The 15,899-nt window shown below is 39.1% G+C and overlaps 1 protein-coding gene across 12 annotated transcripts in view; it reads right to left on the bottom strand.

The window, feature by feature from the left end:
- SPATA13 (spermatogenesis associated 13) overlaps positions 1 to 15,899 on the bottom strand; it is a 101,611-nt gene that overhangs the window by 26,043 nt on the left and 59,669 nt on the right. For 10 of the 12 annotated variants that reach the window (XR_001877540.1, XR_001877541.1, XR_001877544.1 and 7 more), the window contains exons 3-4: positions 7,360 to 7,722; positions 4,251 to 4,395 (exon numbers count right to left, since the gene is read on the bottom strand). Coding sequence is in view for 7 of the 12 variants with exons in the window: in XM_017831574.1 (XP_017687063.1) it covers positions 4,251 to 4,395; positions 7,360 to 7,722 (508 nt within the window). In the remaining 5 variants the exon portion in view is untranslated. Of the gene's footprint in view, positions 1 to 4,250; positions 4,396 to 7,359; positions 7,723 to 9,706; positions 9,874 to 15,899 lie in introns of those variants that run through there. The other 2 variants (XM_017831580.1, XM_017831579.1) reach the window with 2 other exon arrangements.

The following is a 15,899-nucleotide window of genomic DNA, read 5'->3' as shown; positions in this document are numbered from 1 at the left end:
CTCTGCCATATCAAACGCCTATCCTCCAGGGAAAAACAGTTGAACTGCTACAGGAAAACCAAATCAAACCCCATACAGCTCTTTTAGAAGATACATTAAAAACAACCTCTGAAAAGCAGTCTTTTGGTTTGATTTTTGCAGAACAGAATGGACTGGGCATTTTTGTCCAATGACTAACCTAATGCCTCCGTGGGATGCTGCTAGGATGAAGCAGCGTCTGCTCTCCCTCCATTGCACAGGCACATCTAGCTACTGTGCAACCACAAACTGAATGACCACAAAAGTACTCATCTGGGGTTAGGTGTTGGCAGGTTTGTCTAGTCCACAGTGGCCTCATCCAAATCCACGCTGAGCTGGCTTACCCACTGCACAGGGCACTCTGAAAAGGCTCTGGGTAGCATATACTAAAATACTAAATTAAAAGCTAGTTTACCTGCCTCAAAAAAATCCAATTCTAGATATCCTCTAGTATCACAGAACCCACCACCCTGGGGCAGACCACAGGTAACCCCCAACCACTGCTCTGACAGCAGCCAATAGCAGATGTCCAGGGAAGAACGTAAAAATAGATGAGGCACGCAATGGTATTTTTCTGATGTACTTTTCTAAATTCCACCTACCTGCAGATCAGAGTTAGATCCCTCCTGGGGCAGAAATGGTACCTTTGTGTCTAATGTACTGAATTTTTCAAACCACTTTCTGAATTTTTGCAAACAGTTGGGATGTGAAATACCATTAGTTTCATAGTTTAGAGTATGAAAACTATCTTTTATTTTGAACTTGCTCTCTAGTGATTTCATTTGGTGCCCTTTAGTTCTTACATTATTGGAAAAAATATTATCTGTTCATTTTTTCTATGCAAAACAAACTTTTATTCTCCTACTGTCCTTTTCTCCATGTTGCAGAGCCCTAGCTGCGTTAATCGCTCCTCCCAGAGACACTGGGTCGGTTTTCTTGTCCTCTTGCCTTTCTCTTTATCACCCCCTGTAAAAAATGCCTTTTGGGATGGAAAGGAAAGGTGAGATGCCCCACACACGCACACACCAGTTGCACAATTGGGCTTTCTGTTTTGTTCTCTATTTCCTTCCTACAAAATCCTGCCCTTTTATTGACTGTTTTGATTGTTACTGTGCACTGCATTAACACTTTAAAATGCCTGTTAGGATTGCAAGATCTTTTCCTGAATGGCAATACCCAAATCAGAGTCCCTTCTTCTGCAACCACACTAGGCTGTGGTTCTTCCTCCATGTGCACTACCTTGTCTTTATCAACATTGCCACCAGTACAATGCCTTGTGTCTGGCTTTTACTTCTGTGAATAATTTAGCACACCAGCAAGAATTACCATTTCACTTTATACTACTCTTCCCACATTATTTGTGAAGATACTGAACATCTGACTCCGCTCATGAACTCTTTTCTTAAGAAAACTGACCACTCTCCTGAGTTGTCCCTGAGCTGTGCTCTATACAGGCTGAAACATACTCAGTTACTCAACTTTGACTGAACTGGGGAAAATCTGACTGTTATTTAACACTGTAGACAAACGGATACTACTGAAAGTAAAGATGTAAATTTATTTATCTAAATGCCGGCATCCACATTCAAATGAACCATCTAAATCAGCAGGTACTGGTCACAATTAAAAGAGTTGAGAACAATTCACCTCATCCAAGGCAATTCTACTTTAACCTTAATTGACTGCAATGACAAGGGCCTCAGATCAGTCATTTAAACACAGCTACTTAGCACCATTTTAAGTATTCTGGGTACCCTGCTTGCCTCCAGCTGCCATTGGAGAGAGAAATAGGTCTCTCATAGGTCCTCTGTCATATCTGCCAACTGCAGGCAGATGCTCAGGTACCCCACAAAGCACTGGACCTTGGGATGGGTAACTTAATCAAGCATTAGTCCTCTACTGCCTGTAACAGGTGTATTAAAGTTTAACTCTTATGTAGGTACCTGCATTTAGACTAAATTTAGGTGACAAACTTGAGCTGAATCGCACCCTACTTACTCAGAGTTGAGCCTATCTAAAGCAGTTTACCAATCAATTTAGCAAAATTCAAGTCCCCCACAAAAATATGCAAAAAAGATGGGGTTTTAAGATAATTATAAAAATTGCTCTACTGTGAAAATTAGGCAACCTCTTTAATATAATTTAAAATTTGTAACCCTTTAAGAGTAAGAGTAGCAAAATAAGTCTCAAGTGAATTTTCCCTTATGTATTGTCTGATTATTATTCTGTTTCCTACAGATGATATTTCACTGTCTTCTAACTGCCGTTTTTAAAAAAATTTACTTCTGTATCCTATTGTTATAAAAGGAAGACATATAATGCATTAGGCTTTAGCTAGTAACTAAAATAAGATACCACTGGTTTTTCAGTGCTTGGGTTTAGAATTACTTTCTGTAATAAAGGGCTTTTGTACTATCGAATTTCACTGTGCATGAGCAAACAAAAAACTCTCACATGTTCAAAGACAAGGAAATGCCTTGTGATTTAAGAGAAAAAAGGAAAGAGATCAGAATGTATGACACTGGTCACTTTACTATTTTCTGCTGGAGCTACTTAACAGATCTTTGCAACTGCTTTCAAACTGTGAAGTCCATGATATTCCCTCCTTGCTTTCAGAGTTTTGATTTCAGAAGCTTTTCCTGCTCCACTTCTACGTTTGTAAGGACTCATAAAAGTCACACCCAATATTGCTTTGGCTTCATTGCCTTGAAAAGTGGCAGAACTCTTGGTTTGTGTATTTGTCATCCTGATGCTTATGTTTAGGAGATCAGTTATTCAGAAGCCAAATACCTGAAAAAATATTGCTTTTAAGCAGTTGTCTAGGTAACTAATATTATTTCATGAGGTTTCCAAACATGAATTGGAAAGGATAACTAAAAATAGAAAAATAATTCCTACTCTGTGATAATAAAAGATCCTCTTTTTTTTCCAGACTAGCTTACAGTTAGACTTGTCATTCTGTGAATGATCCTTCTGGAATCATGGACTGAGATACCACATAATCTCAGCAAGGGTTGCAGCATTAGATGTCTAATTTACCTCAATGTCTGATCGGGATCATTAAATATACTAAGATGCATAGAGCAAGAGCACAATCCAGACATGGATTTTAAAGTAGTTTCCAATATTTTACTACAATATAAATTAAAAGGTAAATACTGATACAGTATATATACAGTATCTCATTGCTGTAGTTAGAAAGTCTCAAGTCTGTTTCTGAAGAAAACTGTCATGTTCAAGACAGAAAAACGCAGTTTTAGCATGTTCTTACATAAATTAATTTGTTGTTGAGGTATTTTTTAAGCAGGATTTGGACATCATTGCATATAAACTTACCTTAGAACCACAGAAGCCACATACTGACTTGTAAACATATGTGTAATTATAATAAAGAAGCACTGAAAATGCTATTTGTTAAGTTTCCTACTTCAATCATGGCAAGGCCATGATTCAAAAGATTCAGGGAGAAGGTTCCCAGCAGTGTTTTGGTCATTATTAACACTGAAGGATATAAAGTGAAAATATTGCTTTTATTTCCAAACCTTGTGAACCAGTGAAACATGAATAACTATTCCGATTATGCTCACAGTGTCTGAAAGAACACAAGTGGTATTAACCCAGAGTCTTCTGGTCCCACCTGTGAAGAAATGTTCCATTAATATTAGACAGGACTTTCTATTAACTCCAGATAGCACTTCATGCTAAGAGTAAACAATTACAGTAAAAATACAGAGAGTACAGAGCCTGATAAAGGGCAATGCTTCCAAAAAGGCAATGTTTTCCAAGAACCTGTCCTTCATGTAGCAGAGCCCTGGTTGGGCTACTTATTACAGCTTATCTAAGTAGTTAAGCTGAGTGCATGGCAATCAGAAAATTAAAAGTACATGTGCGGTGTGGCTAGGATTCAGGCATAAACTCAAGCATATTAGACCTCACTTCCTTCGCTCTCTGTTATCTTCAGGCAAGGATGCAAATAGAGAGTGGAAAATACAGGAGTGTAAGTGATACAGAACAATAAACCATAGCAGTGTCAAACGGCAGATGTGACAAACAAGTTTTACATGAGCACAACAGCTACGAATAAGAAACTTGCAAAACAAAGAAATTTAGCTGGGTACTACTTTGTCACTGAGTTGGTTTGCACCCTTTTGTGTTCCATACCATAATCTAATTCCTGCTCAGCCTGGGGTATGACTTTGAGATCTACAAAGTTAAATACTTGCTCATCTTACCATCAGATGTTCTCATCTGCCGCCTCCGTCCAACCCGGTCCAGGCCAATGGGAGTACTTTGAGAAAAGGTGAGTGGCCGGAACCTGGCTGAAACAGCTTTGTATGGGGGCACCTGGTGTGCTGGAACAGGTGGCCGTGTTACAGGCTACAGAGAAAACAGGAAAATCCAGTATTAGTAAAGATACCAGCAAGTCCAACTGAGCAAAACTCAGGTAGGGAGTAAGCTTTCTTCAGATAGTCCAGGTAATTAAAACCAGTAAAATCAACTGTGTTAAAGTGACATTGCTTAAACACTGCATACCATATCCACCAGCATCACAGAACATGTTTTATTACATTACAGTTCTCTGTTACTTAGTCTTCTGTAATGATTAGACATTACAGAAGGGAAAGCCAAGGAGAAAGAATGACCATGCTATATCTGGAAGTTATGTTCATTTCCTGGGACATTTGCTTTCTTCAAATAAATGTACTGCTTGTAAGTAAAAGAAACATATTGTACAACACAATAATAATTGTCTACATGTTCCTCTGCTTTGAGTTCCCAGGAGTCTCATAAAAAAGAGGTAATACTAGGTGTACTGTTGCTTTATCTCAAAGCCATTTTCTTTAGATAAGTCATTAATTTGCTTAATTATGATTAGAGAACCTAAAACCTTGTTTTATTTGCAAACTGAGACTGATTTTATGTTGTCCCTGAACAACTCCACAATAGCCAGGCTGAATGACCTTGCATCAGCATTCAACATTAAACAGCCAGGCTTCAGCACATGAACTTCAGAGAAACATCCTCTCTTCTCATTTAGTTGTTGCTGCTCATAGGCCCTTCTATCAAGTAATCTGAAACATAAGGGATGGATTTTTAATGAACTATCTCTTGACACTCTGTTGTGAAACCAATGATTTAGTATTGTTTGAAAATGTTTTCTCACACCTAAGCTATCAGACCAAAACAAAATACAACATAGAAGGAAATAGCATTGCACTTTCCAAATATTCCTGTGGGTTTTCAAAGCTTTTTAGAAAAAAAATCACCAGTATGAAGAGCAGTCTTTGAAAATCCCAGATAAAATACTTCTAGTGTATGTATTCTTGCTTCATTAGTGCTTTTTTACATTCCAGCTACAAATTTACTTTCTAATATGACTGCCAAAAACCTCAGTGTGTGTTGAATTTAATTTAAATACAATCTCATCTTTTAACCTCTTTTCCTAAGTGCTGTAGCAATATACCAGGATCCTATACCATAAAGAGTAAGTCCAATATGTTGCATCGAATAGCTAATAGAAGTGATGGCAGTTACTATATGCAAATAACCGGCTGATTAAGCAAAAAAGCTGTTTATTTCTGGGCAACTAAATTTTCTTGTAAGGCCTCAGTCCAAATCCCAGAGAGACAAGGATGTGCTGTTATTCATTGGAGGTCCTAGAAAGGCCATTATTTGGCTTAATAATGTGCCCTTGTTGGGAATGCTCCAAAATTTTGGTCTTGACCACAGTGATCCAGCAATGTGCTCATTTAACCCCAGTCAAGCCCTTGTGGCAGCATCAGAGCATGGAAAAGAGTCAACTCAAATAGCTGATAGCTTGATGCATGTTCCTTCTTTATTAAGCTGATGTGAACAAGGTTTGAAATGAGATCAATCTGCTTTCAGCAGTAAATGAAGGGCCTGGAGAGTGTTAATTCACTTCCACAAGCAAGGATTATTTGAGCTGCCAGTATTTACTATCCCTTGAAATCCATCTATTATCCTTGAGTAAGATGGCCTAGAATTTATAACAACAATTTTTTCTCTTTTCTCCAAGTTAAGCAATAAAATGAATTTTGAAATATCCCAATGATATAGGGTTTGAAACTAAAGCCTTTGCCTGGGTAAAAGGTTGATTGGCTTCACTTGAGGTTTTGATCAAGATGCATTTTTTCATCAGGGAATTATAAAGAAGAAACGTGTAATATACAATAACAAAGTTCATGTTACAAATTGCTTTTCACAGGAGACTGAAAATCCTGCCACTGTTTCAGCACTTTAGTACCACTAAACTTCCCAGTAGGAGATCAAGTGGCATAAGAAAGATTAAGAGAACTCAAATTCCATTAATAACCACCAGAATCACATTTTTTGAGGATGTAAATATTATTCCTTTTTTCTGTTGCTTTATCAGCTTCACAATCACTTTAGGCAGAAGTCCTCCAGTTTTCCTGGAAAGGAATGCCTGACCAGTGCAGTCTTACAAAAGGCCATGAGCTTGAAGCTCTGCAAGCAAGTGCAAGACGAGGCCACCACTACCAACACAACAGTAAATTCCTCTACACATTGTACCTGCTCAGAACTACTCTAGGGAAAAATAGTAAATTCTACCTTTCAGAAGTTCCTAATTTCTCACTTGTTTATTTAAGCCAACAGAGATGGCAAATAAGTATACAGGAACTACTCAAGTACACACTGCTTTCTTACAGGCTTTCTTACAGGCTTTCTTACTGCTTTTTTACCTTTGTTCCATCTAGTCAATTTAGTAGTATATAACCAGACATTTTATTCATATTGTCAGTCTTCTTAGATTCTTTCATTAATTTCTAAATTTATTACCAATTTTCTCAAGCAATGTCTTCATTAGTTTTAAGTATCCTTGTCATGCCAATACCAAGATTTTGAACACCACTGCTAATGCCACAGGTTTTGAACAGACCTGCTTTTGGATAATTTGAAAGGATCAATAAATAATGTGTTATTACCATATTTGATTGTAGTCCTCTGTTCCTCAGGCCCAACACTCTTTAAGAAAACTAAAGACACAACTGTGTTACACACAAATGAGCCCTTATATACTAATGTGAGACATAATGACCATTCCAAGAAAGAAATCAGGTTAATTTTACAATACAGAAAAGATTATCCCGAAGTCAGTATCAGGTTTATTCCATGCTGTATTGTTTTTTATCAAGAAGACAAAGTAGTTAGTGACCAGGAAAGCAGTATTGTAAGTACACGATGTCAGCTTGACAAAAGGGAAGGAAGAGAAGGAAGAATCCATTCTATTTTCTAGGCTGAAGAGAGACAAGGAAGTGAAAGGGTCTTCTGCAGTTTGCAGAGCACATGTGTTTGTCTTACTTGTGTCAGCAGACCTTCTCTCTCTCCTACTGGACCGCTTCCATAGAAATTGACCCCACCTATTATGGAGATGGGTCTTCTTTTTCGCCCTCTGTGGTAGCCTACTGTGTTGCTTTGGACCACAGACCCAACGGATGACAGTCCTGGCTGACTTTCTCCATCCATGCAGTCTGACTTCTGAGATTCCACCACAACTGCATCTTCTGGTATAGAGAAACTTCTGATTGACATTTGGCCATAGTCTGAGAGAGGTCTGGGCCGAGATCTTTTTCCAGAGCCCCATCTCCTGGGCGTGACCTTTTGTGAGTCTGCCTTTTCTTCATCCTGGGATGTGGATCTCTTCCAGTGGTCATCAGAAACAACCTTTTTAAATGTGAACAAGTCAAATAAGCCACAGAATTTTCTGACGGTTAATAATTTGAGAGTTTTTCATATGGCAGATCAACTTAACATTGCTAAAACAGAAAGAATTACCATAAACACAACAAGTGCAACTGACAATTCAGGAAGAGATAACTTAACAAAGTCACATGATGCTTGTGACGAGTAAGGTAAACACCCAACCATCAGCACTTCTTTGGCACACGTGACTACTAACACTAAAAACTCACCTATTACCTCAGAAGTACAGACAGGTCCTATCATAAACACTGAATTCACAGAATGATATCTTAGAAAGATAGCTCTGCACTCACAGGACTTGTTCCTATGCAAAAGTAAGATGTTACAGATAACACCAGTAAAAATAATTCAGCCAACATACTGTGTTTCTAGACTTCTTACCAAGGCTTGTAGTGACAGGACAAGGGGTAACAATTTTAAACTGAAAGAGGTTGGGTTTAGATCAGATATATGAAGAAATTCTTGACCGTGAGGGTGGTGAGGCACTGGAACTGGCTGACCAGAGTAGTTGTGGATGTCCCAGCTCTGGCAGTGTTGAAGGCCAAGCTGGATGGCCTTGATATTCAGCAGCCTGTTCTAGTAGAAGGTGCCTCTGCCCATGGTAGGGGGGTGGGATCTAGATGGGCTTTAAGGTCCCTTCCAACCCACCCCATTCTATGATACTCCTCTCTTTCACATCTGATCAGTGATGAAAATAAACAGTAAGGCTGCAGTTTGACTGCTTGCAGATCCCATGTAACTGTAACCAATAACAAACCGGGCAGTCGCACTCCCTCCTCCCACACTCCCACCTGGGTCAGATCTAGAGATTCTGCAGCCATGAATGAATTGGGTGAGCAAATTCATACAGTTTGGAAGGGAGAAGCTAACTTCTTCTATGCTCTAGGAGGTTAAAGTCATACAGACTAGGATCAGAGATATATTATAACACAAATACAGGAAAAAATGATGGTTTTAGAAAGGAAGCTTGGAAAATGAGCATGTTGTTCCTATTTAACAGCATATCTGGCTCACAGGATGAGTCACAAGTATCATAATTGCACTGGTACTACAAGTTTGGAAATAAAATAACCTCAGCTGAAATACTTGTTGAGGGAACATTTTAATGCATGTAAAGTAATACTGTTGTGAATTTTTCTAGCAAAACCCCTGCAGGTTTTCAGAAAAAAATTCTGCACATTAAAATTTATGTTCACTTTTCCTTCAAATTTTCAATTTCTGGGTATTTCCTTGGCTTTCCCTGACTCCATTATAAAGAATAGAAAAGAAACTGAAAGCTAATAAATATTCCAAAAACGAGAGGCATCACTTTGCTTGTCTCTGGCTGCATTTTGTTCATCTGTTTCAGACCAGATGAAGGCATTTCAGATATTGCATATTCAAAGCAAACATGCAGCCCAGAAACAGCCTTTTACAAAGATGGCTGTGACAGAAGACTTATCTTCTGTCACCTTCTTCTCTACCTGCTGTTTTCTGCTGGGCCAGTACAACTCTAATGAGCCTTTTTAAGAAGGCCGCTCGATAGAGCAGGCAGATGTTGCTCTTTGTTTGAAAGACAGCTTAAGACAAATTTCATAGTATGAATGCACTTCAACCAGTAAGCAGAGTTATTAAACGGTCAATATTTTAACATGATTACTGCAATTAAGGTATGAAAAATGATCAATGTCATACATCGCTCTACATTCAATTATTTCACTTACAGCATGGAATTTATTCTAAATAGAGCACTTACATAAATTTTTATTTCTATGGCATGACACCTGTCACTCAAGCATGCTTCAGCTTCTCTACAGATTTTAGCACAGGATCAGTTTTAATAGTATAATCAATTCAATAGAGTCACACTGACTAGTGCACTGACACAGCTCCAGCAAAGCTGTCCCTTAAATACAGCCCCTCTGAGGTCTGAATAGCAAAATCACAAGTTAAATAAGGTTCTTACCTCAGAATCAGACACAGGTAAAAAGTCTCTACATATGCAGTGACTGAGAAAGGAGTTCATAAGAGTCATTTTGTGGTTTTGTTTTGCAAAGTCTCGTCCATAAGAGCTACAAATGTGAGCACACTCTCTGCATAACCAGTCAGGCAAAGTTCATCCCATGATCCTGTACTTTTAGACTGAGGGAAGGACATGTTACACGTCATCTTCTAATCTGCTATTTACACCCTTATCTTGAGCAATAACATTTGCAAAGAGAGGACTGTTCTCCTTCTGCAGCACTCCACCTCCAGAGTAGTGATCCAAACGACAGCCAGATTAATCTATGCTGTACAATAAGCAATGCTGAAGGATATGTGTTTTTAGGCTTAGATCTACAAACTGAACTGAAGAATCCTAATAAAACAGAAAACATAATACTCTCATTGCAAAAATCAGAGGAAACCAGACTGATAATCTCACATTCCTCTAAGTGACCGACTCAAGCAGGACCTGATCAAGTGACCACTTACTATTAGGAATAAAATATCCAGCACACAACTCATAGGCTCCAGTACTGCAGTCACTTAAGCATAAGTGTGACTCTTGACATCAATGAAAAAATTCTGAGGAAACAATTTCATTACAACTGTGACTGGCTTTATACTGATGCAACACCACTGACCTCAGATTACCTTCTCCTGATGAATTGGTGAAATCAGATTGATGTTATACAGTTTTTACTGGTAACATCTACAGACGTGTAGTATACACAGTGGCACTTCATATAGGATGAAAATAAAAATCTCATGCACTTGCTCATGCATTATAAGTGCTAGTCAAAAATTTCAAGGCATTTTGAGATTTCTGAGAAGTTAAGGGCTAAACTGAATCCACAGTGGTTTTTCTGAAATTTATGCCTGCTAGTCTAGCAACAGCACAGGATCACCAATGCTAGCAATCAAGATTGATAATCTTGTTTTGTAGGCTGCATCCTCAGTTAGGTTTCTTCTGAGACTGCAAACATAAACAGCTCTGCTTATTTATACTGATGCAAATGAATTAATTTATCTGGACAACTAAGTTCCTACAAAAAGCGAATTAGTTAAATTAATTATTGTATTTCAATTGTTTTTCTTTTTCCTGACAGCAGCATATTTACAAATACAACCATTTAAAATGAACATTTACTTTGAATCAGACTAACGTTTTTATTTGTTATTGTTCCCTTAGGGTAGGATTCAGGTCCAGATTCTCACATCTAAATTTTGATTCTGCAATGAAGGTGTCCGTACATTAGCTAGATGTTAGAGCTGTCATCATAGCCTGTAAAAATCTGGGATGAAATTTTGTTGCCTCAACATAGGCACCCACGGCCATTTCAAATGTCCTAAGCAATCTAAAATATCTCCATGTGCTGTGCATCATGCAGTATGTCACAGGACCTATAGGAGCCCTGGGCCATCCAGAAGCAGTCCCTGGGGATGAGGGGGAACCGGTCAGGGCATCTCCAGCAGTGCTGGGTCTTTTATGTTTTGGCAATCAAGTTGAGCCCCCAGACAAGAGCATCAGCCAAGCCTGCAGACTGGATCAGCCAGGCAGCACTACAGGTAGGAATCAGGTGCCAAGCTGGATCACAGCTTGGATCACTGTAGATGGTACTACAGTTGTGATCCCCAATGCTGTGGGAGCCCTACTTGGTCCTCATTTCCTGCTCTGACAATGTGCAGCTTTCCCACAAGGTGCTTTCCAGCTGTGCACAGCTCTCTGATAGCTGCCCCTCACTGCACTTGACAGCTAATTTTAGTTGAGCTCAACTTCAGGTGTGCTGTTAATGGTGTGTTCCCCAGGATCCCCTGACCACACAAGAGGGTACAGTGGAAGCTTTCCCAGGTTGCTCTCAGGCAGACAACTACACCGCAGAATCTGAGCCCAGCCAGACCAAATGTCTCCTGTTCCTGGGCCCAGATTGATTTCCCAATCCAGGCACAACAGCTTCAACAACTTGATCATGATCTCACTCAACTTGGCACTGGTACAACCCTGTTCCATTTAATGGCACGACTGCTCTTGGCATTCTCTGTACTCATTAATACCAAGGTAAGCAACATCAGCATCAGGTGTTTAATCACTGAAATCTTAGCTTACTTTTTGAAGCCAGGTTCTCCAATTCTTACTCAGACTACTGTGTACTTTTGATAAATTCAGCCTTCAGAAGGAGTCCTGCCCAAGGAGCACAAGATCTGATCCATACAGTACTGATAAAGTGGTGCTTCTGTGGATGCAACTTTTGTCAGTGACAAGGCATAAAATTGCCAGTACCTGAAATTATATGGCAGGACTTCTGCTGGAGCAGTTACACCAACCATGAATAACCCTTCATCCTACACCCGACCATGCTCTCTGCTGCAGAGAAAGGCCAAACTAGAAGTCTGACCCAATCAGCCTGCTGCTGATCAGCTTGCTGCTGTTGGCATGCTTGTGAGGCCTGACACCATGACAGCAAAGGAAAAAAGGCCTGGGTAATTTTTTTTTAATGTGTTTATGTCAATAAACTCCCTAATTAAAATCACCACTCTATAAATGTGTTGATGCCTGTGTACATTGATGAGACTTCCTGCCCACTGATTTGCATTCAACCCCTAAAGTTAACTATTTGGATTTTTTAAATTTTATTTTTATGTTCTAAATGTTGAACAATTAATATTTCATAACATGCACATATAGACAAGCATGGAGGTGTAAGAGGATTCATATCTCCTTAAAGTTTTTTCCCTATCTCATAATCTGCTGAGAAGTCACACGTAGGTGCCTCTTGGACAAGGACCCCCAGCCTTGTTGATCTCCAGGGAAAAGAGCATCCTGGACCCTCTTATGCCTTTTTTTTTCCTTAGCTGCACAATAAATTGCAATACTTCCTGTTTTGATATCTGTTTATATTTGAGCTGCCTGGCTGAAATGCAGTTTTGCTACCTACAGCTGCCTATTTCTCATTCAGAGAAAGGAGACAATCAAAATCTAATAATGACTCTACAAGAAATGCATATTCATTTCCAAAGGCAATTTGTGAAAAGGTGTGATAAATTAAACAGATGATGATTCTGGCTGAAAATAAGTTACAGAGAAAACCTGAGTAGGCTGAGAAGTTTCAGAACAAGTTACTATATATTCTCAGTGAAAACTTGTGATGGATAATCAGTCACATTCTTCTGTATATGTCAAGGCTTAAAAGCATCACAGTACTTGTGTATGTCATGTAGGTATCTTTGTATTTTGATCAAGAGTATACATTTCTGTGTACATTTAGGGGCCTATATAAAAATGTACAAATTTCTTACACTACAGCTACATAATGACAGCTATATAACATATTATAATTGTTGACTATTAAATAGCTATTATTTCTGTATAACACAGGAAGTACCAAATGTTAGGAACTCAGTAGTAATCTCAGAATTTATTTTTTGGTTCATACAAGCCACCAAAAATAAAATCGACTAAGTGATCATGACCTAGTGGCCATAAATTATTTTACCACACTCACTTAGAGTATAAGTCTGGACAACGGGTCTCCACCCACATACATGATAAAAGGCAACCTTTGCACTCCTTGCTAAATAACAGTGGGGGAGCATTAGTTGAAGTTCATCCTCACTACTAAATGAGATCAAAAGCTTGCTTTATGTTTCATGGACATGACCAATTTTTTTTTTTTTTTTGCAAACTATGGAAGAGACACAGAGGTTATGAGACTCCAGATAAATTTATTTATCTCCAGAGAAAATTTATTTATTTTTCCTAGAGTATTGTTTTCTTTCTGGATTTTATAAAAATATCCTAAAGTGTTACAAGAGCTCAGTGATCCCCTATTAATCCAATAGGCTGACAATTTCCAACAGTGATACAATCACAGCAATAGTTACCATGGAAATGATTGCTTTTACTGTAGAAGAAAGCACACCTTCAGTGACTGCATCTTTGATCACAAACAAACCAGAATTATTAAACCAGTCCAACTCACTTGCTAGAAGAAAATTTCCATCTATTCCTTTCTAAATGCAACATGCACTATATTCTTTTTCTTTACGTCCCTCCACTTCCTCTGCCACTAGCATCTTTCCTTTTTAATCAGCCTCTGAGAACACCCCATATAAATGCATTGATTATCTATCCCTAGAATATAGAGTGCTATTCAACTGATGGTTGGCAAGACAAGAAAATACAATCCATGAAACAACTGCAAAGAAAAACCTGCTTAAGAACAAATGCAATTACACCTTGTGTAATGCAATTACACAAGCAAAGCAGAAGAAATCAAAGTGATACCATCATATTCAACATCTAACAAAAGTTTTAGCTGCTTGGAGGATAATCTGCTTTTTCTTTCCCCCTTCTCCCCCCCCCCAAAAAAAAATTGTGTGGATCTACAGTTTAAAAATTTGCAGAGCACTGCTTCTGAGAGATACTCCCTAAAGGAATACTGCTGCACGATACCAGTGTGAGCTTCTAGAATGGGTGCAGGAAACATTATGCATTGTAATAAAGGAAAATTATATTGCTGTGCTTTGTGACATGGTGAAATCAACCCTTCTTAGCAACACAAACTGCTGTGGTAAAACACTCAGTTTGGAAGTTTTCAAAACTGGGAAAAAATTTATATAATTCTCCTCTTGGGATTTGCTGACACCAAAGGAATTGTGGTGTTCTAACTAACAAATACACCTATAAAACTGTATTTAAAGATCAGTCTATATAGATACAACTCCAAAAAAAATTTAGCCATCTATGTTCTAAGGCCTTTTAATGCAGGTTTGCTTCATTTAACCTGATTCTTGAAAGCCTGTTTATCATAATCAACAATAAAGCATAAAAGCTTTCCCTCTCAGCAATATGCCTTACCAAGGTTAGCAAGTTCACCTTTGTAATATCCATGGTTCACAGATAAGGAGCAGGTGCAAAGCAGTTAAATCACGTAAGTCACAGAGGAAGCATAGGGCTGAACTGGAAATGACAAGCAGATCTCGTGACTCTCAAATCTTTTCTTCAGCCTTAAGGATTTCCTTCGTCCTCTCACTCATTTCCAAAACCACATCAGCTAACATATTTCCGACTGGCAGAGGGGAGGAGTTTGCAGGGAAATGTATTTGCTTTGCAGAAATAACCTCATCAGTCATATAAAAATGCAAGCGTGCTAAAACCAGAAAACTATTTCCATGAGTTTTCTGGTGACTGATACTTCAGGATGGCTGGGTGACACTCTTATACTGTCCCTTCTTTACTTCAGTATCTCAGCTGGAATAGCAAGCATGTAGTGTATAGAGTATTCCTATCCTCTGCCTCTTTCAGAGGATGTATAGGCATCAATAATCCCTAAAGAAATCCCTAAATATTTTCTAAATTGACTCAGAAAAGCCCAGATCAAGTAACAGGTCTAAAAAAAATTTTCCTTTTATTTGGCAAAACAAGCAACTTTTTCCAGGCTACTTTTGTAATAACCACTGACGAACCTCAAAAGCCAGATGATAACCACAGGTTGAAAGTGGAACTTTATGCTAACAAAGCAAAACCTAAAAAACCATAGGCCTCTGTATCTCTTCAGTGTCTCTCCAGACTGAAGTCCTCTGGTTCCTTACTCCCTCCACCCTTCCAGAGCAAAGCCTTATCATCCTTGCCCAAGCCCAAGCCCTGCCATGGGCAGGTCTCAGCAGCAGTCACAAACTCCAGCTCGTGGAGCTTCAGTGGCGTGGAGCAACTCTGTGTCTGCAAACTATTATCTCCTAGAGCATGCAGAAGAGGCGAGGCTGCTGTGCCTGAGCTGCTGTGCTCGGTTCCCCCCAGCACCCGGCCCGCCTCCCACCCTGCCATGGCATCCCAGTACCACAAGCACCACAGCAGCCTCCAGATGCCAGAAAGGGGAAACAGAGGTGGCTCAGAGGAAACTCTACAGCTGCCTCTGCTCAATTTGGACATCTCGGCCACCTAGAATTGAGACAGATATTCAGTGCTGACAACTCAACACCCTGATCAATGTAAAAAACAAATCACATGGCCAGAAGTGCCATTCAACTTTCTGGGTTACTATTATTACACCTGATCCCAGGGCGTGCAACAAATGGGTACTACTAAGATGCCAGAGGACAGCTACAGCAGAGTAAAATACAGACACTCTGGAAAGGCAGAGGTGCACAAATCCAGTAAGAAAAAAGAGCAGCTAACT

This window comes from Lepidothrix coronata, unplaced genomic scaffold (genome assembly GCF_001604755.1).
Source record: "Lepidothrix coronata isolate B3197 unplaced genomic scaffold, Lepidothrix_coronata-1.0 Scaffold193, whole genome shotgun sequence".
Taxonomy (NCBI): Eukaryota; Metazoa; Chordata; class Aves; order Passeriformes; family Pipridae; genus Lepidothrix; species Lepidothrix coronata.
Note: the sequence above shows the minus strand (reverse complement) of the source record. Positions and strands in the feature narration are given on the sequence as shown.